This window comes from Uloborus diversus, chromosome 2, assembly GCF_026930045.1.
Source record: "Uloborus diversus isolate 005 chromosome 2, Udiv.v.3.1, whole genome shotgun sequence".
Taxonomy (NCBI): Eukaryota; Metazoa; Arthropoda; class Arachnida; order Araneae; family Uloboridae; genus Uloborus; species Uloborus diversus.
In genome coordinates, this window is record NC_072732.1 from 130,087,246 (window position 1) to 130,108,846 (window position 21,601).

Genomic DNA, 21,601 nt, shown 5'->3' on the forward strand with positions numbered 1-21,601 from the left:
ACTTTGCCCCGCTATTTCACTTTGCCCCACATTCCCCAACTTGGAAAAAAATATAAACTGATTGCAAAATTTTAAGTTTGAAAAAAAAAAAAAAATCTTTGCAACAATCTGAAACTCTACCTCGTATTAATTTCTGAGACACCTGTATTGTAATAATTTCATTGCTTCTAAAATTCAAATAAATTCTTCTTCACTAAAGATTGCGCGAGTAATTGAAATGTTAATGCATCAGAGTTTCTGTAAGTAGGGGTGGCAATCTTCCAAAGGCGATGGTGTATCCCCTACAAATACTATGGAGCACCCCAGGAACTATAACCCCCCAAATGAGGGATCAAAAGCTCTATAAAATTTTCTCTCTCCAAAAAAAAAAGTTTTATGACGCAATCCGTGCCATGACACTCCTCCCCTTTTGCCCTTCCCCCACGGGTATACGTTTTGGATTTCAATCACGTGCTACAATAGCTCGCTATTGACTTTCTTCATAGATTTTTGGCATAAGATAAAATACTTCCCAATGAAATAATCAAAAGTATCTTTTTAGAAGGTAAAATGCAAGTAAATATTTTATTCGACCAAAAATATTTCTTTTCTAATGCGTGTTCAGACCAGACGATAAATAATTAAGTTTGATACAACGTCATCAGTTTTATCTATTTTAAATTGCCAGACCAAACTTCAAGGCTGTTTCCGTGAGCTGTTATCATACTTTTGTCACATGGCTTTGCTACTTCGCAAACCTTTCTTACAGGGGAAAGATGTCTGATGAAGATGTGTTGCTATTGGGTAGAAATTTAGCGCCAAGAACAAATGCGTCAGCGTCATAAACATGTGAGTATATTTTCATTATGTTCATGAAAAAAAAAATGTACCTTTCAAATATTAGAGGAAATTAAGTTTGATAAAAATTAAGTTGCTTTGCATTGATTCAATATTGCTTGAATTTAGTATTGAGTTCTACAAATATCAATCAATTTTGATTCACAAACTAACTCACAATACCATTAAATCAATCGATTAAACAACGTTTTGAAGCACAAAAATTGCAAATTACTGCAGAAACGTGTTTCGGTGTTACAAGGAACAACTTTTTCAATGCAAAGAAGTGTGAGCTTCAGGATGAAAATTTATCCTGGGAAAGATGAGTGAATTTTCATGCAGAAGCTCACACTTCTTAGTACTGAAAAAGGTGTTCCTTGTGACACCGAAACACGTGTCTAAAGTAATTTGCAATTTTTGTGCTTCAAAACGTTGGTTAATTGATTTTATTTAATTTTCAGCACAAAAATATTTATTCTTTATCCACAATAACATGTTGTTCACAGATAAGGTTACCATACGTCCCTTTAAATGGTATAATACCGTTTTCAAATGGCCTGCCCCGTTCTCTGCAAAGACAACTTCAGAATGCCAAAATGTCCGGTTTTCTGAAAGATCTAGTTAGCCAACAGTGACTATATTTGTTAAATATACCCTAACAGATGGATGTGAATCATGCGAACTTGTGTGTATTATTGTTATGAATATATTTTCTATATATTTCCCTGTCTTTCATGCACTCCTAGAAAAGGTTTTTCTCTCCAAAGTAGTTGTAGGAAAGGTTTTCAAGAGTTTCCTTTTTATTTCAAATGAACACAAAATAATATAAGCAAATCTTTCTTCCAGGGATAAAAAGAACACATAAATTCTTATTTTTACTTGTTGATTTTTGGTCTTGTTTTATTAAATACAAATTAGGTCGAAACGTAAGTCTTTTTTATTTCAACCAGTAGAGGTGAGTGCCTCGCTTTGAGAAGAAAAATACACTCAAACCTGTTTTTGTGCAAATGTTTTTTTGTGCGGTATTTGAAAACATTAATCAAATTGGGACTCAATTGGCAAAGTTTTTTTTAAAACGAGTGGAAGATAGTATCTTCATGCGACGAAATCACCAATTTGCATAAAACCTCTCATTTATTGAAACATTATTCATTAAAGGAACAGTCTCCACTTATCCCTGAATATTAGGTGCAGCTGCCCTATTCTCTGTTATAGCCAGTGGCTATATGGATAACCAAATAAAAATAATCCAGAATAAATAAGCAAACATTTTCAAATGCATAAAATAGCTAGTTTGTTAGTTGTTTTTATTTCAATTTTCACTTTGCCCCCTGAAAAATAAAGAAAAGAAAAAAAAAGTGGAAAATGTCCACCTTTTTTTGAAGGTACTAATTGATTGCCAAAAATAAAAAATGATGGTTCAATGCAAGTTCTATTATAAAATACATAGTTCTCTCTTTATGTACTGTAATTTTCAAAATAAAGTTCCAATTTGTTCACTTTGAAAAAGATAAGTTATCTTAACAATTTCACTTTGCCCTAAATTTTCGTACATAATTTTCCTACACCAAAAAAGTAATCATTAGTTAGAAGCATACTGAAACAAATCGGTTATTTTTCCGACTAAACTCAATGTCAGTTACACTTTTAAGACGCAAGAAAATTTACCGAACTTCATGCACTAGAATTCCGAATATTTATTATTTCTTTTTTCTGCATTATTTGTTTGCTCTGCAAAAATTACTAATTATTTTTCCAGCAAACTGAAATAAGTCAACAATTTCAGTCGGAAAAACCTGAATCAATTGCAGTTTAATTTCTGTGGAAATAAACGAAATTTTGTAGATTTATTCTCTTGAACCGTATTTAAATAATAATACTAATTAAAAAAACTTTGGATTTCGAAAATGAGGATATAATCGGAATAAAACATTATCAGTCCTGACAAATTCGTTAACCCCGAAGTCAGCACTAAAACGAAAGGAAAAATTATATCAACACTAATTCAAACAGTTTATCTTCCTTGATACGAAAGTAAGCGTTTGAGTTAACAATGTGAAACGTCAGAGATCTTTTACTGATTATTTATTCAGTGAACTTTTCTGGTTATTTAAACAGGTTCTTTACTTCCGAAAATATTTTGATCCTATTACTTAGTTAACCTTCCAAACATTGTCTAGGGTTTGAAATCATTTTTGATCTATCCGATCCGAGATAAAAAAAATAATTTGAATATCTACGCAATATAATTCAGTAGTTCTTGAGATTAGTGATTCATCGTCATTTACTTATCAACACAAATGAAATCACAATTTTACAATAACTTAAACGACGCCTCCGAGACGTCATTCATTTCAAGTGCGATTATAGACTGACGACTCCAAGACGTCATTCATTTCAAGTGCCATTGTAGACTGACGCCTCCGAGACGTCCTTTATTTCAAGAACCAGTGTAGACGGACGCCTTCAAGATTTCAATCACTTCAAATGCCACTGTAGACTGACGAATCCGAGGCGTCATTCATTTTAAGTGCCATTATAGACTGACGACTCCAAGACGTCATTCATTTCAAGTGCCATTGTTGACTGACGCCTCCGAGACGTCCTTTATTTCAAGAACCAGTGTAGACTGACTCCTTCAAGATTTCAATCACTTCAAATGCCACTGTAGACTGACGCCTCCGAGACATCATTCATTTCAAGTGCCATTATAGACTGACGCCTTAGAGACGTCCTTTATTTTAAGTGCTATTGTAATCTCCGATTATTGTGAATTCAAGTGCTCTGACACGTTATTAATTTCGGTAGCCATTGTTGATTCTTTGAAATTTCGTTCATTTCAAGTGTCACTGTAGACTGATATCTTAGAGAAGTCATTAATTTCAACTGCAATTTTATACTCTTTGACGTCTCCAAGCTGTCAAAGTATGTCAAGGGATTAAATATTTTATCTGTCGGCAATAATCTTGTGTATTTGTATTTAGGTTAGGTTTTCTTGGATGCAGGATAAAATTTATGCTTTATGTATGACATTGAAGCAGCGTTATTCAAGTTTTAGGAAAAATAAATAAACAACATGTGATCAACTTGTTAACTTTTGTGTCGAAGTTTTTTCTTAAAATCTTAATCTGAAAACGTACCAGCCACATGATGTGTGGAAATTACATCCTCATAGCTAAAGATTCAGCAACGAGTTATTTCTTTTTAATAGTTTCAACTCTGCAAACAGTGCCAAACGTTTTTTTTTTTTTTTTTTGCGAGAGTTTTAAATCTGAAGATAGGCATTGGATTCATACCCTTTTGGCGAGTCCATGATAGAAATTCTGGAATGGATTTTCTCAGGATTCCTATTTCAGGATGCTATTAAAATAGGCTGATATCTCGGACCTAGAAAATATTAGATACCAGAATCAAGGATAGTTTAAGATTCAGGAACTAGGATAGATTTTGATCGAGGATCTGGGCTAGATTTAATGTTAAGAAGTATGATAGAGTAAACTGCAGAATCTAGGATAGATTATGATCCAGGAGCTGAGATAAATTAGAAGTCCGGGCGTAGGACAAATTAGATCCATGATTATATACAAGTGTTAAATTTTCAATGACTTAAATTTAACATTTTTTTCCTCCACTTGGATACAAATCATTCATGCAAATTTTGAAGCAATATGTAACGTGTCTGTTCGTAAGGGTAAAGAATTTCTACCATGAATTGAACTGTTTCTTAGAAAAAAAAAGAATTTCAGATAGTATGTTTTAAATTTTACAATGTGTCATTGAACCAGCTACCATTTAATACTATTACTATATTATACTCACAAGGTGGTAAAACTAATATCAAGTGTCATTTATTCAAGTTTCCTCGCAAAGATCCAGCGAAAACGAATATCAACGTAACAGTAAAAATTACGAGACGTTCCATATTTAAAGTGACTTGAAGTATTTGAGATAAAAACTTTGAAACATCGTAGAAAGAAACTTGTTAGATAACAAGCTAAGTTGCGGAAATGAACTGATGTTATCTAAGTATCGTAGTTTCTTATTTCTATTCTGAGATCTTGCCGTAAATTCAAAAAAAAAAAAAAAAAAAAAAAAGGAAAGAAAGAAAAAAAAAAAAAAGAGAAAAAAACCACAAGATTTTTTTTCTCTTCATGTAGTTCGTTAAAATCTTTTCCGCAATTGCTACTTTAAAAGGTTTTTTTTCTAATTGTAACACATTTTATAATGTCTTAATGATGTTCATCTAACCTTATTTATGTAGACAAACTCTTAAAACTTTTTAATTTCTGTGACAAACAAATTAAATTCTTTGTATGGCAATGGTCATATTTAGTTGAAATTGTAATTTTTTTTTACCCATTTAGATTAATCTAACATTTTACTTAAAAAAAAAAATCACTGAATTTTTCACCCATTATGCATAAAAAACTCGTTGATTTTTCATGCTGAAGTGTTTTTCTAAGGTCAAGAAAACACTTTCGCCAAAAACAAAAATTAATCTTTTCAAAATATAAACGTTTTTAACTCATCTGCAATACCTTTAGCTCGTTGCTCCTAACAAAAGCACAGAATGGTTCAAAAATGATGGTGTTGGTTTCAAACGTGTATGTTTTTACGAATAAACATAGTATAAAACACAACTTTTTACTTTACTGAAATCATTCACAAAGTCTCCTATATGCCACTCCCGGCACCCACATTTAGATTCAAACTCCGGTCATACACGTTGTTACATGTACCGTAAACGCGGGCTACTTTGGCTCACATTTTGTTACTTTTCTCATCTTATTCTCAATAATTTTGTAATTATTCATATTTCCAAGCTGTGTAAACCTGTTTTACACAGCTAGAGTTCGTTTAATTAATTTTTTTTAATGCTCATCACTTTGTTTAAAAGTATTACTGCCCTTTTAAATTGTTTTTAATTTGGAGCAATGTTACCCTTACGTTTTGGATACTTTGGCCAAAAGTGGTTTTCCGTACTTAAAATTATTGTAGAACTAACTAGAGCCAAAGAAAGGCTTGTGTTCACAGGAAGAACTGTTTATTTGAAATAAAAATACTATTTTTTTTATTTCGTTGACAATTTGAATCACACATTTTTGTTTTTGTAGAACAAAGTATCCTAAATTTCCGGTCACTTTCAAAACTTTTTGGTACTTTCCGTGCTCTTAACATCAGTTCCTTCTTCTCACATGGACAGCTGGAAACATCCATGGAAAAGCATCAGCTTATTCGATTCTACAATAATAAAATTTCGTAAATTTTCCAACAAATTTAACGAAATTTGTAAGAAGTAGATACAACTGGGTCAACGTTTTCTAAAACTCCTGTAACTTTTACTTCCTGTTCATCTTCTATAGTAAAAGCGATGTAACTGAGCCCTATGTATTTGAGTCTGTAATCGATATCTTCATCTGCTGTTGATAATTCTTGTGTGTGTGTGTGTTTTTTTTTTTGTGTGTTTTTCCTGTTTAGAGTTTTACTTTTAGTTTTTATTTACTTTTCCAAAACTCCCTGACGGAGTTTTTCAAGTTTTTATGCTGGGCCAAAGTAGGTCGTAATATTTAGGCTAAGGAGATATGTTGTTATTGTGAAACTTTAAATAAAAACCTTAACAGAAATGAGAAGTACAGCCATGCTGCTACATAAAGTATCAAATAGTGTTCATAAATAAGCATTTAACAAACTCTTAGCAGTTATAGAACTGCTTTACAGATAAAAGTCTGAGAGATTATAAAGACACATGTTAGCACAAAAAACACAAAACCCGTACCGTAAAAATTTACAACTTTAGACCACTTTATGTGTATTTTTCTTCATATTTTCATTATTCTTTGCCAAAAAAGGTTGAGAATTTAACCATACACTACCATGCATCTTAGTTGTAGGGTAATGCTTCGAAAAAAAAAAATCTAAATTAAACACAAAGGGAGGGGGAATTTTTTGTATATCGGTATAAAGTTTGCACATGGTGGTGACAACTTTTGAGCAACTCATATTTTCCTTGATATGCACCGCTAAAACACTCCGGTCTAAAGTTATGATGCTTAGATCGTTCTGTTCCAATACTGTACACTGCAAAAATTAATTTAAAAAATGTACTTACTTTTTCCGATTTATAAATTTTTTTATACTTTTTGAGTCAATTTCAGGTTATCTTAAATAAAATCAATTGTGAAAAATGCAATATTTTATTCAGATATATGAGTATAAACGTTAGATACTATGAAAAGCAAATAGTAGGTACCTACTCCTGGATTTTATTTATTTATTGTTTTACAGGGTCTTCATACAAATTTTCTCCCAATTGGGTAGGTTTCTTCGTTGTCGCAATATTTTTTTTTGTACTAAATGACATCGGGGAATGAGGCCAACACCAAAATTTGCCCTTTTTTGCCTTTTTTGTTGAAATTTGGTTGCTCCTGATTTCTTGGATCACCTCTTTTATCAATTCATGCGAATAGTTCATCTAAGGACGGCGCCCATCTTCTTTCTTTTCCCTGGATTTATGTCTAAAACCAAAGAAAACCCGAAACCTAAAAAACTGTTCAAGACAATACAAAATTGTTCATAAAAAATTGACAAACGATAGTAAAAATGGGTGGTCTAAAGTTGCAACTCTAATTCCCGTATTTTGTTTACTTCGAAACGACAAGTAAACAAAGCAATATCAGTATTCGCCGATAAGGCTCAATCATCTTAGATACCTAAGTAATAAAATAATAAACTTACCTTCGGAGAATTCAATCGGCAAATATAGGTTTCGAAGGAGATTTTGAGAGTTGAAGCAAAAATTTCAAAAAACCTCCCAACACAAATGAATGTTGATAAGAGAATAATAACACTGGAGCTTGGGTTAAACAGCATGAACTTCACTGGATAACACTTGCAAACCCACTGAGATTTTTTAAAGATTTAAGCTTTGCTCCAACAATCACTACATGGCACATACTACTAGATTCCTTCAATGGTCTAAAGTTGCAACACTGGTCTAAAATAGTACGGTTTTACGGTAGTGTTGTTCCTTGATTAGAAGCATCAAACTGCTGGTATACTTTACCGAGTCTTTGAGGCTCTTCTCTAACGTGAAAATAAGTTTCAAAATTGCTTCCTGAAGATTTACAGAGAACGATGTACCTTTTTTTTTTCAATTTGGGCCAAAGAAGGACTCTAGGGCCAAAGTAGCCCGCGTTTACGGTACGTAGCGACAGAAGCAAACGCAGCTGTGATCCAATTATTCAGTTCTTCAAGATTAGCACGTAAAGGGGCTATGAACACAGTATCCTTAAAACATTCCCATACGAAAATAAATCTCATAGTGACAGGTCTGGTGACCTAGGGAGCCTATATGAAAAGTGCTAAATGATTTGACAAGCAGGGTCCCCCCCCCATATCTCTATTTCGATCAACTGAATAATTAAAAACAAATGACAGGCGGGACACATCCACAGAGATATCTAGTGGCAGTCAATTGGAACTTTACAAATCGCTTTTTCATTCAAGCTCCACTAGAGAGAGCTGTAGGTTCAATATTCCAAAATCTGTAGCCTTATGAAACCCCACCGTTCTTTTTGAATGACCCTGTAGCGTGCTAAAGGGCCATTCCACGAAAAAACAGCCATTTTGTCCCGCACTTAACGGTTCATATATTTCATTAAAAAGTGATAATTGCAAAAAGTAATGATGAAATTTTTCGCTTAGAAAATTACACATACATTTGTAATTTGTTAAACAACACAATTTTGTTCATTATTCTCTTAAGGTATGACTTTAATGAAATATTTGAAGAGTCACGTGAGGGACAAAATAATTATTTTCCGTGGAATGGTCGTAAAATCTATATGAAACCAAGGAACAGAACGTTTGTGTTAAAAATCAAAACGCTGCAAAAATAAATAAATAAATAAATAAATAAATAAAATAAGGCATAAAATGAGTCTGATGGGTGGCGTAGTGGTTCCGCGTTGACCTCTTGCACGTTTAAGACACGAATTCAAACACGTCCCCTCTCGGAGATTTATCCAGTTAATCTCGACGATACATCCAAAAACTTTTCAGCCGCCATACAACGTGATCATGGGACAAGTTAAAGATCTCTTCAGCGTGTTATAAAAAACTCTTGGACCTGTGAATTAATCTTTCGCAAACCACATATTCATATAGCTATTGTTGCTTTTCTATGAATTCCTAAAATAAGTCAAGAACTTCCGCAGACCCTGAACGGATGCCTATTACACAATATATTACATAATGTATCAACTGCAAAATCACATTTCGTTTAAAAAAAAAAAAAAAGAGCAATGAATTATGTCATAATGATAAACGTTCCTGTTTTCAGGTTTCGATACACTTCCTATTTCTTCATAGAGAGTATCGGCTGATTGCAAAAATAAATAAATAAATAAATAAATAAAATAAGGCATAAAATGAGTCTGATGGGTGGCGTAGTGGTTCCGCGTTGACCTCTTGCACGTTTAAGACACGAATTCAAACACGTCCCCTCTCGGAGATTTATCCAGTTAATCTCGACGATACATCCAAAAACTTTTCAGCCGCCATACAACGTGATCATGGGACAAGTTAAAGATCTCTTCAGCGTGTTATAAAAAACTCTTGGACCTGTGAATTAATCTTTCGCAAACCACATATTCATATAGCTATTGTTGCTTTTCTATGAATTCCTAAAATAAGTCAAGAACTTCCGCAGACCCTGAACGGATGCCTATTACACAATATATTACATAATGTATCAACTGCAAAATCACATTTCGTTTAAAAAAAAAAAAAGAGCAATGAATTATGTCATAATGATAAACGTTCCTGTTTTCAGGTTTCGATACACTTCCTATTTCTTCATAGAGAGTATCGGCTGATTGCAAAAATAAATAAATAAATAAATAAATAAAATAAGGCATAAAATGAGTCTGATGGGTGGCGTAGTGGTTCCGCGTTGACCTCTTGCACGTTTAAGACACGAATTCAAACACGTCCCCTCTCGGAGATTTATCCAGTTAATCTCGACGATACATCCAAAAACTTTTCAGCCGCCATACAACGTGATCATGGGACAAGTTAAAGATCTCTTCAGCGTGTTATAAAAAACTCTTGGACCTGTGAATTAATCTTTCGCAAACCACATATTCATATAGCTATTGTTGCTTTTCTATGAATTCCTAAAATAAGTCAAGAACTTCCGCAGACCCTGAACGGATGCCTATTACACAATATATTACATAATGTATCAACTGCAAAATCACATTTCGTTTAAAAAAAAAAAAAGAGCAATGAATTATGTCATAATGATAAACGTTCCTGTTTTCAGGTTTCGATACACTTCCTATTTCTTCATAGAGAGTATCGGCTGATTGCAAAAATAAATAAATAAATAAATAAATAAAATAAGGCATAAAATGAGTCTGATGGGTGGCGTAGTGGTTCCGCGTTGACCTCTTGCACGTTTAAGACACGAATTCAAACACGTCCCCTCTCGGAGATTTATCCAGTTAATCTCGACGATACATCCAAAAACTTTTCAGCCGCCATACAACGTGATCATGGGACAAGTTAAAGATCTCTTCAGCGTGTTATAAAAAACTCTTGGACCTGTGAATTAATCTTTCGCAAACCACATATTCATATAGCTATTGTTGCTTTTCTATGAATTCCTAAAATAAGTCAAGAACTTCCGCAGACCCTGAACGGATGCCTATTACACAATATATTACATAATGTATCAACTGCAAAATCACATTTCGTTTAAAAAAAAAAAGAGCAATGAATTATGTCATAATGATAAACGTTCCTGTTTTCAGGTTTCGATACACTTCCTATTTCTTCATAGAGAGTATCGGCTGATTGCAAAAATAAATAAATAAATAAATAAATAAAATAAGGCATAAAATGAGTCTGATGGGTGGCGTAGTGGTTCCGCGTTGACCTCTTGCACGTTTAAGACACGAATTCAAACACGTCCCCTCTCGGAGATTTATCCAGTTAATCTCGACGATACATCCAAAAACTTTTCAGCCGCCATACAACGTGATCATGGGACAAGTTAAAGATCTCTTCAGCGTGTTATAAAAAACTCTTGGACCTGTGAATTAATCTTTCGCAAACCACATATTCATATAGCTATTGTTGCTTTTCTATGAATTCCTAAAATAAGTCAAGAACTTCCGCAGACCCTGAACGGATGCCTATTACACAATATATTACATAATGTATCAACTGCAAAATCACATTTCGTTTAAAAAAAAAAAAGAGCAATGAATTATGTCATAATGATAAACGTTCCTGTTTTCAGGTTTCGATACACTTCCTATTTCTTCATAGAGAGTATCGGCTGATTGCAAAAATAAATAAATAAATAAATAAATAAAATAAGGCATAAAATGAGTCTGATGGGTGGCGTAGTGGTTCCGCGTTGACCTCTTGCACGTTTAAGACACGAATTCAAACACGTCCCCTCTCGGAGATTTATCCAGTTAATCTCGACGATACATCCAAAAACTTCAGAATATGACATTTTGCAACCAATATAAGCAAATAATTGTCAAATGGTACAAAAGCGAAATAAAAATATAGTTTACGAAAGTTTCCCTCAAATTACGTCAGATTATTTGAAAATAAATGAATAAAGTAAGCAACATCAGTTGCTTCAGTGAACCGTATATCTTCAGAAACAGAAAAAACTCTTAAATTGGATTATAATTTATGTAAAAATGCTTAAAAAATTAGTAGCTATTTTAGAGCCCAACAGTTTCAATAAAGCTAATTTGGCAGCATTAAGAATGTTACAAAGTAAGCGAGGAACATCATTATGTACCCAGCTTAGCATCGACCCTGCTATGTTTTTTGTTTTTTTTGTTTTTTTTTTTGTTTACAGCAAACACATTTAACGTTTATTTTTATTTTAAATTTAGTTTGTCGTCCATTTCACCATTGTTTGTATTCATCTACGGTCTCATCTTTTTAATAACAGATTGAAAACAAGAGAAATTAGGGTTGTTAAAATCAAGCGTTGTCAAAATAAGTTTGTTTTTGTTTATAATTTTGTTAGCGGCTTGTTTATCTAAAACAATTGATTTTTGTAGTTTTCCGATTGCCAACAATAATGAGGTTGGCGATAATACAATTTGTTTATTTATTGACTTTTCATTTATTTTTTACAGCCTCAGAATCGAAAACATGGATACTGTCACCGTCCAAACTATCATCCTTCTGGTTTTATTGGTTGGAAATCTTTTGTTCGGGACTCTTCCTTCAATTTGCCTGAGACTAATCGGATGCTTTCCTGGTTGCGAACAACACAGCACTGGAAGCAAATACAGAGTGGTCAGCTTCCTCATCTATTTCGGAGGGGGAGTTCTCATCTCTACGTGTTTTTTGAATCTCTTGCCTAAGTCGAGGCGTGATTTTGAGCAGCATGAAGAATATTCTTTCGAGGAACATGCCGGTGAGAATATTAAGTAATTTTCTTGATCAGCGATTCGTACCAAACGGAGACTTATTGCAAATGATACCGTCAACTGGGGTAAGTTTGGCCTTTGCGGGGAACATTGACTCAACAACGAAATCAGAACTATACCAGTAATGTCAAGCCAGTGCTTCCGCGCCCCCTCTTATAGTTCAGTATAACGATATACATCAGATTTTGTAACAAGTATGGTTGTTTTGATTGTTGACTGATTTGTTTATGATGTTGGTTCAATAAATAATCCTTGAGACCTCGAGTGCCGAAAGCAATCTTGTCATAAATCGGAAAAACCGCGAAACTTTAGGCTACACTTTACTTAGATAGCTCCAGATTCATACAGTAACAAAGTCTCTTTAAAAAGTAAGTGTAATTGAAAATTAATCGTTTCGGGTTAAAATCGTCAAAAACTAAAGTAAAGTCGAAAAATTCATGAGCTTTTCGGTTTATGACAAGTTTGCGTTCGGCGCTCGAGACCTCAAACGAAGATTAATCACTAGGCCAACATCATAAACAGGTCAGCAAAAAGTCAAAACAACCGGATTTGATGCAAGGTCCAGTAACCTTGTCGCCCCATCAGGCGATAAGGTTACTAGACTATTAGTACCTTGAAACGAATAACTAATAATCACTCTCCTATGTCTAATACAGTACAGACAATCTCTTTTCATCTCCTTTCATCTAAGCCTATGTTACCCGCAAAGTGCGAAGTTAGCCCAGTTGATGGAACAATAACTTATATTTTTAATTTCCTTTCTTTTCAAGTATTTGCATCAGAACACCATCACTCTTTCATAAATTTACAATTGAAATTTTAAGTAGGAACTAACCATATTAATGAAGCACAAAAAATGAAAAATATTATATGCGAGTTATATGCTTCATTAATATTGCTTATGCCCGTTTCTTTAATGCACAAAAGTATAACTTTACTTATAAAGGAAAATTTTGTTGAGAGTAACCAAAACCGGAAAAGTAATTTTGATAGATTTATGTTTGCAAATTTTATAAAAATTTTAATTTTCGTAAACTTAAATTAATATGATATTTGATGAGCTCTGATTTGATAATGCAAAATTACACTTTATTTTTCATTAAACCTTATTCATCGAAGGTACTATAATTTAAAAATCTTGAACAAAACATAAATAAACGTAATTTTGCGTTTTGTTGAGGTAAAGTAAGTAGTACGATATGAGATCACGTTTGGAAGGGGAGGAACACATTGCGTGAGTCAGTATAGGCAAAACATCGTGAACGCTAGGATATAATACATGCTTATTGTTTGACAGTGAAGATTTCATCTTTTTATAATTAGCGATTCTTACAAAAAAGTACCCGTTTGAGCTACCATTATAAAGAAAGTGTATCTTATCAGAAAGTAGACGAACGCAATCAAAAGTTTGAATGTGTTTCTCCATTATTTGATGTGGTAACTCAAATGAAGTAAACAGGTTGGTAGGTAATCGGGATCATTCGAAGGAAGCCATCTTCTTTTACTGTCACATATTGAGGATTTTACTATTGCATTATGAGCCATTTTGCCTTTGGAATCTTAAATGAGTTGAAGTTTGCTACTTTCAGATGCATTGTAGTTTAGCTTTGTTAGCCAGTAGAGTGACTCACTCAGTATAAACGCGAAAATAAAACGAAATTTTGCATAAACATAATAAGAATGAATTTGATACCTACACGTAAGACGGGAAGGAAGAAAGCAAAAGAGAACAGCATTTTTGCGCAATTAATTGTTGTTATTTCATATTTTATTTTTCAAGCAAAATAGTGTTTATTCAACTTTACAAAACTGTATATTCAAATGTTTAAAAATATTTATCGTAAACCTTTTTTCTTTCACGATTTCAATGGTGAGTACAGTAGCGAATCATTCTATATTTTAAGCGCTGTTACACAAGTTTTAAAATCTATTAAGGACATTTAAATATTTTTTATGAATGATTTTATTATTTCTTAAGAATGTGATGTAATTTTCTCATGTTACTTCTCACGTACATTATCCGAGATTATTTGTAAAAGCAAGGAAAACAAAAGTTGATGCAAGTATTATCGTGCTTTCTGTTCAATTTCCCTTCATAAAGTTTTGAATCAATAAAAATGTTGCACTCAAAAAAAGTTTGGTAAAATTTAATATGTATCCAAAAACCTTAAAGAATCAACTATTTTAATCTTAATTTTGAGTTTACTCGACATGATCAAATCATTTCCGAATTGTGAGAAGTTGACAGTTGTTTATAAATCATTATTATTTTACAAGAATGTTGGCAAAAATTTTTGACTCAAAAGTTGTACCTAAAGCTTTAACAAAATGAATAAATACTCTTTGTTTTCAACTTAGAACATTCATAGTTTTTTGAATAAATTGTCGATGAATAAATTTGTCTTTTTATTCTTTGAATTTCAGCAATTGATAAAAGTATTCTTCAAATGTTTTGGGAATAAGGCGATAATAAAGTTGTAAAGCTCAATTGCAAACATGTAATTTGATTTTGAACGGAACCCCTTCTTAATGCAGAAGATGTGAACTTATGACAAGGGTCCCCCCACCTTAAGGACTATAACGCAATACCATAAGTTTCTACAAAGCTCCTCCCAAATGCGAAGTCCCCCAAAATGAGTTCCAGAAATCCCTTATTCGTAAGCACTTCTGCTTATGAAGGAAAGAAATATAGAAAAAAACTACGTTCTGTTTTCAATGAACTATTTTTAACAAATCCTTTAAGCATTGCCCGCTAGAGGTCTGAGATCTCAGCTTTAGATTTTTCCTGTGTGTCTTTCTACTCATAACTTCAAATCTTTTACACTAAAAATCGGGTAACTTGTAGCTCAAAAATACGTGTCTGCAGTTTTTCCATGTTTGAATTTAAAATCTTGTTCTAACACTCTCAGAAACGTATATGCTCAAATTGCATAAAAATTTCACCGTATTTGACAAAATGACCTCTTGAAAATGCTTGAGAAAACGTTTCGTCAAATTGACGAAACTTTCGTCAATTTTGAACATCAGTTTTTGACCCAGCGATAAAAGAATCGTCTTCAATAACGGAATTTCCTTTACTTTGGAAAACTCTTCCAGTGAAATTGAGTGACTCATTCCAAAGTGTGAAATGTATTCATTTACCGCTGAGAAGTTAACTTTCAACTTCTATTCTTACAGGTGTTCAAGAGGAAAGTCAAATCTCCTATTCAAATCTAAACGAAACAATCAAACTCTCGCATCATCATAAACACGAGGAACATTTCCCGATGCCGGAATTCATTGTGCTTTGCGGATTTTTTGCTGCATATGTAGTGATGGAAGTCCTCCAGCAATTTACCATCCCTTTTCGCAGCACAAAACGTCTCCATGCGGGTATTCTGCACAAAAGATTTTGCAGTTGTACCAAGAGAAATATGGAATGTAGTAAGACTTACAAAGCTGTCAAAACAGAGCAAACAATGTTCGGGATGGAAAAAGAACAAGCACAGCCAACTGGTGTCATAGATGCTGTTCAGCAGTCAGGCATGCACAGGTAACCATGTTTTTAGCTTTGACATCTAACAGCTTTAAACTTCTCTATTGTCAGTTTGGATAACAGGTAAAAATTTTTCAATGTTTTAATTTTGGATCCTTGCCTAACTCTTGGTTGAATTGAGAGATACAGTATTGTAAAATGCATCCAAGGCTACTATACTCCATGAACGATTGACTTTATGAATACATGTTAGCGCAGGAAATCCTATTTTCATTTGCCTTAGCTTAGTTTCATTTATTCCATAGACTAGGGCGTAAATGGGAACAGTGGTTTCTTTCTCTATCGAGTACATGTAATTAGAAAACCGTGACACACACACTAAGCTTAAAAGCCTTGATAAGCTGGTATTCAATTTGTGGCCCATTTGGACCGTATGCGTTCGCTAAATGTAACCTAAAATCATTTAAGGGATAACCTCATAAAAAACTAAATCAACCGCCACATTGGTTAAATTCCCACAAAAGTATAATTTGCATCAAAATCAAACATACTTGTACATGATATTTTAAAAATACTGAAAGTATGACAAGCTTAGTTGTTTCGAACACACAGAGAGCATCATGTATGGAATCATGTGAACATGCACAGGAAAATAGACGAGAAAGTGAAAACTAAAACCAATGTTTTTAGTAACTCTTCACACGCTAAAACTAAAGTAGTAGTTAAGAACTTTTATTTCACTTTTGTATTTCTGCTAGAGGGTGAAATGTAAGGTCACTAAACTTTGCTAAACAACTTTTTTCCCAATGCTACCGTCAAACAATGGTGAATCTACCAAGTTGTTCTGAAATGCCCAGAACTCTCAGAATGGTCTCTTTATGTTGCTTAACAGTCATTCACAAATAGTTTAGTTGTGAAAAGTCGACACAAGTGTGGTTAGGAAGGTTTCTTTATTCCCTCCATGTTTTACCAGACCCCAACTGATCTTAGTAGCTTTTAATATTTGTCCTGGACAGCTCGTGAAAACATGCGCATAATGTCTTTTACTTAAAATACCCTAATCATATCCCTTAATTGATCTCACTACTTTTAATTGATTCTTGCAATCATTAACCTTCCATATTAAACGATTATATTCCGGGTTCAGAGTTCGATGCCATCAAATACTTAATCGAGTACGTGAGAAGCACATGTTCTTTAAATCCGTGTGTCAAAATGTGCTGTGGTCAATTTCGCTTCCCGCGTCTACTTCAGAACTATGCCTAAATTGTGAAGGTGGTGCTGCTATCTGTCAAAACTCTGACTCCTTCCAAATGTGTGCCTCACGTTCTGAGCAGCCGATGCCTTTAACCTTAGTTCTTACTTCGCCAAACGAAAGAAGCTTGGGTTAATCAAGCTATATGAGCAACAGCAGTATTATCATCAGCAACAACATCTAAAGAATTATTTGATCTTTATTGTTTGTTGTTGAATAAATGGTGAAACATCAATTCAAAAACAAAAACTCCACTCAATCAATTATTAATAAACTGGTTTGAATTGATTAAATGTGAGTTCTGTCTCGTTGAAGCGCGAAAATTCATTCATTGCATCTGCAACATTTGAGCTTAAGATAATTGTAATTCCTCTTCTATCCATGCTTACAAGATGTTTGTTACAAAGGGTGTTTATGCATTTTAGAGCAATTTCTCGATTATTTAAAATGTAAAGATTACTTCTTTAAACGTTCAATCAGATAACCTTGTTCCTGATCTATAAGTCTACCTTGTACTTTCATAGTTAAAGGGCTTTTCGAAACATTTTCAGAGGTATAGCTTGCCATTCCTATTCCACAACTATCCAAGGTTCATCAACAGACGCATTTCTATTAATCTCCTTAGTTAATTTTCATTCAGGAATCTGCAACATGTCTTGCGGTGAGTTACATATCTCGGCCAAAGACGTTGAACATTATGTTCGTTAGCTTTTTAAAGTTGTTAATCTTGGTTACTGCTGCAGAAATGTGTAATGAGTTTGAAATTGCTTTCTACACCATTGGAATGTCTCTTGTGACGGTGGTATCACTTAAGAAGTAATTGAAACTACACGTAACTTCTCCGACATTCATTTGAAGTATCCTTTCTATTTAAAAGTAATGATTCATGGTATTTGCTTTTTCAATTAATAATGATGCTTACTTTTCGTTAAGAAATTTTTGTACCACTCGTTTATCATCGTTTTTTCTCCTTTTAAAAACAAAGAGTTCTCGAAAAGTGCTCTTAAAAATTCAGTGATAAACACTAAATGTACGTAAATTCTATTTTAGAATTCTAACCAACGGTGAAAAATATTTTTTCAAGCATCCGGTTCTTGATCTTGTAATCGAATATAAGATAAGTTTTCTTTAAGGATATTTTAAGATTCGTAGTATCATTTTATCTTTGGAATAAAAAGAAGCTGAGACTCTAAGCAAAAAAACAGCAAAATAATGTGAGAAAGAAAAAAAAAAAGAATGATATCGACAAAGAAAAGCAAATAAATGCATATGGTATATAAATTTGATCTAAAATACATGGGTCGGTTTAAGATGATCTTATCTCTGCGAAATTTAAGATAGAGAATTTTGTTAAATATTTTTTACTTATGCAGTAACTCTGTCTTACTGTAGGAGGAAAGACAACACTATACAAATCATTTCTTCCCTTTCATTACAAAATATCAGTTAAAATGTGAGAGCTTAGTGGCGACCTTATACCCTTTCCCAAAACATACTTCGTAATCCCGGACAAGGAGCTCGACCGATAAAGAGATGGACAAGGCGAGTGAGTGCGATCCGTAAGGAAAGGAATCATGTTATTTGTTGATCTTTTCTCCTTCCCCCCCCCCCCCCCCCCGAAAAAAAGCCACACGCACACGACTTGCTGAAAGGATCACTTGACTTCTTTGATGATCACGAACGGAAAGCTTCGAGAACGATGGTTTGTTTTTTCGCAATTATTCAAAGCAAATTTTTTTTTTCTTGCAGAACATAAAAAGTTTAACATATTGATTTTTTTGAGTCTAACATTCAGAGATTCATGCTCAAGATATGTTCTGCTATCATTTGTAGTTTTTTTTCTTAATCTAGCATTGTGACATTAATATGCTTTCAAATGTTAAGCTCATTCAAGATGGGTTAAAACTGAAGAGTATTTTAAAACAGTAAACTACAACAAATGCTATTCGCAATGAATCCACAAGCAGTGGGTGTTTGGGGTCTAAATTTTCAAATTGTGCAACCAAACAAGTTTGTTTAAGAGTTTAGTCGTGAATTGAAAACTTAAGGACATAAGTAAAATCATCCTAAGATAAGAAACCCTGTATAAAAAACTTCTACAGCTTGGGGGTTCTGCGTTCGACTGACCATCTAACCGGAACATTTGCCTTGCACCCCAGAGCCCTCGGTGAGGAAAACTGAGACGGGCATTGAGGAGTTTACTTTCAAAACGGATTATATCCACTTTTGGAAAAAATCGTTTTTTTTTCCCGTTTTCAGAATTTCTAGTATAAGCCCTATCGACGCATGAATTTCTTTCTTCTCGAAGAAATTAATATCTACTGTTAAAAAATGCGTAAACATTGGTTTTACCACCTAAACGGTGTATATCTATCCCCTTATTTCTCGCCAGGTCTTTTACAGCAAAGTGGAACTTATCCCTTATTTGCCAGTATCCACTCATTCACTTTCATGTCAAAAGGGCACATATCCAAATTTGAATTTGCCACTTCTATTCCAAAAGTAGTTCAAAAATAAAATAAAGGAGCGGGGGACTGACTGAGCATTTCCAATCAAGCATGATACCCGTCCGTATTAAGAGATCGCAGCACCTTGTGCCTTGTGCAAGTCTGAACGGCCTCAAATTGGGATTACTAATTTAATATTAAATAAATGATATTGCTATTAAATTGTGATTAATTAATGATTAAATTGTAATTAATTGAAAAACTGTGATTGTTGAATATTTTGTTCCAATTTTAAAGTTTATTTCTGAAGAAAATGCGTGTTATTTTTTTTTTTCAGAAGTGATGATATACTCTCTTTTACACCAACAAGGAATATATCCAAAATGAAATTGGCAATTTAGGTCTGATAAAATTGTGTAAAAACTCCTAGACTTATGCCAATAGTACTTGTTATTCTACCAAATCATGGTGAAAAATTTGAAATTCTAACGGTTAGTGTTTGTGCGTAAAACGTTTTTTCGTTTTGCCAAAAAAATATAAAACTGGATACAATCCGTTTTGAAAGTAGACTAGAAAATGCGTGTTTTTTTTTTTTTTTTTTTTTTGAAAAAGGGATGATATCCATTGTTTTACACCAAAAAGGAATATATCCAGAATAAAATTGGCAATTTAAGTCTGATAAAATTGAGGAAACATTTCTAGACTTATGGCAATAGTCACTTGTTATTCAACCAAAATATGGTGAAAAATTCGAAATTCTAACAGTTAGTGTTTGTGCGTAAAACGTTTTTTATGTTTTGCAAAAAAAAATATAAAACTGGATATAATCCGTTTTGAAAGTAAACTCCTTAGTTGGCTTTGAATGTCATTGCTGTTGCGCCACTGGGTTTGGTTTCTTTTGGTATAAACCGGAAATGAAACCGGAGTAATTCCACAACCAAACTCCGGATTCGATAGAAAAATTGCATTTTTTTACTGAAATTATTATTGTTTTTTTACTTCATTCTTAATTTTTATTGAAATAGTTTTTCAAAACATTTTTTAAAAGAATTAACATTTTCTCTAATTAAATTTCTTATTAAATAAAAGGAAAGTTTATTTTTTTACTCGTTTGATATACTCTTAAATACAGAAATTAAATGACTGACCCTATAAAGAGCGCATTTTTTTCCTTTTCAGATCAGTTGATCCTACTTTAGCTGCAAAAGAAGACTTGCTTAGATCATCAATAATTGCTCAACCCTTACCAAACTATGGTACCATCGTGACTGCTACAGACCAAGCTATTGCAAACCAAGCCGCAATCATTCCACCTACTGTATTAGTTACGAATGACGGTTCCCTTGCAGTTGTAAAAACTACAAGAGTACCTGTTCATAACAAGTATCCTAGAGACAGCGTAGTGACTGTTTTCTCTTTATCATTTCAAGCCATAATGCAAGGCATAAAAGCTGGACTCTTTGCCTCAGCGTCACGAAGTTGGATTGATCTGCTACTGATATGCGCACAGCAGTTTTTAATTACATTCGTTGTGGGTTGCGAGCTTTTAGGTGGCACTGAAAAGTTACATCATATAGTGCTTTTTGTCGCAGTTCTGTCCATGATGTCTCCAGTTGGAGTGTTGATCTCAATGTTCGCTTCAAATTCTGTCACACACATACCATATCTCATTACAGGGACATTGAATGCCATGACCTGTGGTTCATTGTTGTATATTGTATTTTATGAAATATTACGTCATAATCGTCCTGATGGCATAAGACATTTTCGCAAATTTTGTGCAATTACATTGGGTTCTGGAATCATGGCGGCGCTGGAGTATAGTCCAGAAGTATTGTAAATATTTATCTTGTTGTTTAAATATATATTGCATTATGAATTTTGTAAATTTTACTTTTGATTAAAATGTTTTTAAAAAATCTTCCTTTACGCACAACAGAAACCACTGAAAAGTTTGTTTTATGCTCAATGACTTATTTTTTGTATAAAAATGTCCATCAATCATTGAATCTCTTGATAGTTTTATTTCGGCAAAAGGATAGCAAGACGGCCAAATCTCAAAGTTTTATTGGGAAAGAAATGATCAAAAAATGCTGTATATCGAACTGTAACATCCCCATTCTGGCCTTATTCTCTA

General features: G+C 33.4%; 1 protein-coding gene across 1 annotated transcript; it reads left to right on the plus strand.

Annotated features, from left to right (window-relative positions):
• The first annotated feature begins 723 nt into the window (after positions 1-723).
• On the plus strand, positions 724-21,383 carry LOC129217335 (zinc transporter ZIP1-like). The gene is made up of 4 exons (XM_054851619.1): positions 724-828; positions 11,991-12,274; positions 15,465-15,819; positions 20,644-21,383. The coding sequence occupies exons 2-4, from the start codon at positions 12,007-12,009 to the stop codon at positions 21,302-21,304; spliced, it is 1,284 nt and encodes a 427-aa protein (XP_054707594.1). The 5' UTR covers positions 724-828; positions 11,991-12,006; the 3' UTR covers positions 21,305-21,383.
• Positions 21,384-21,601: the final 218 nt, after the last annotated feature.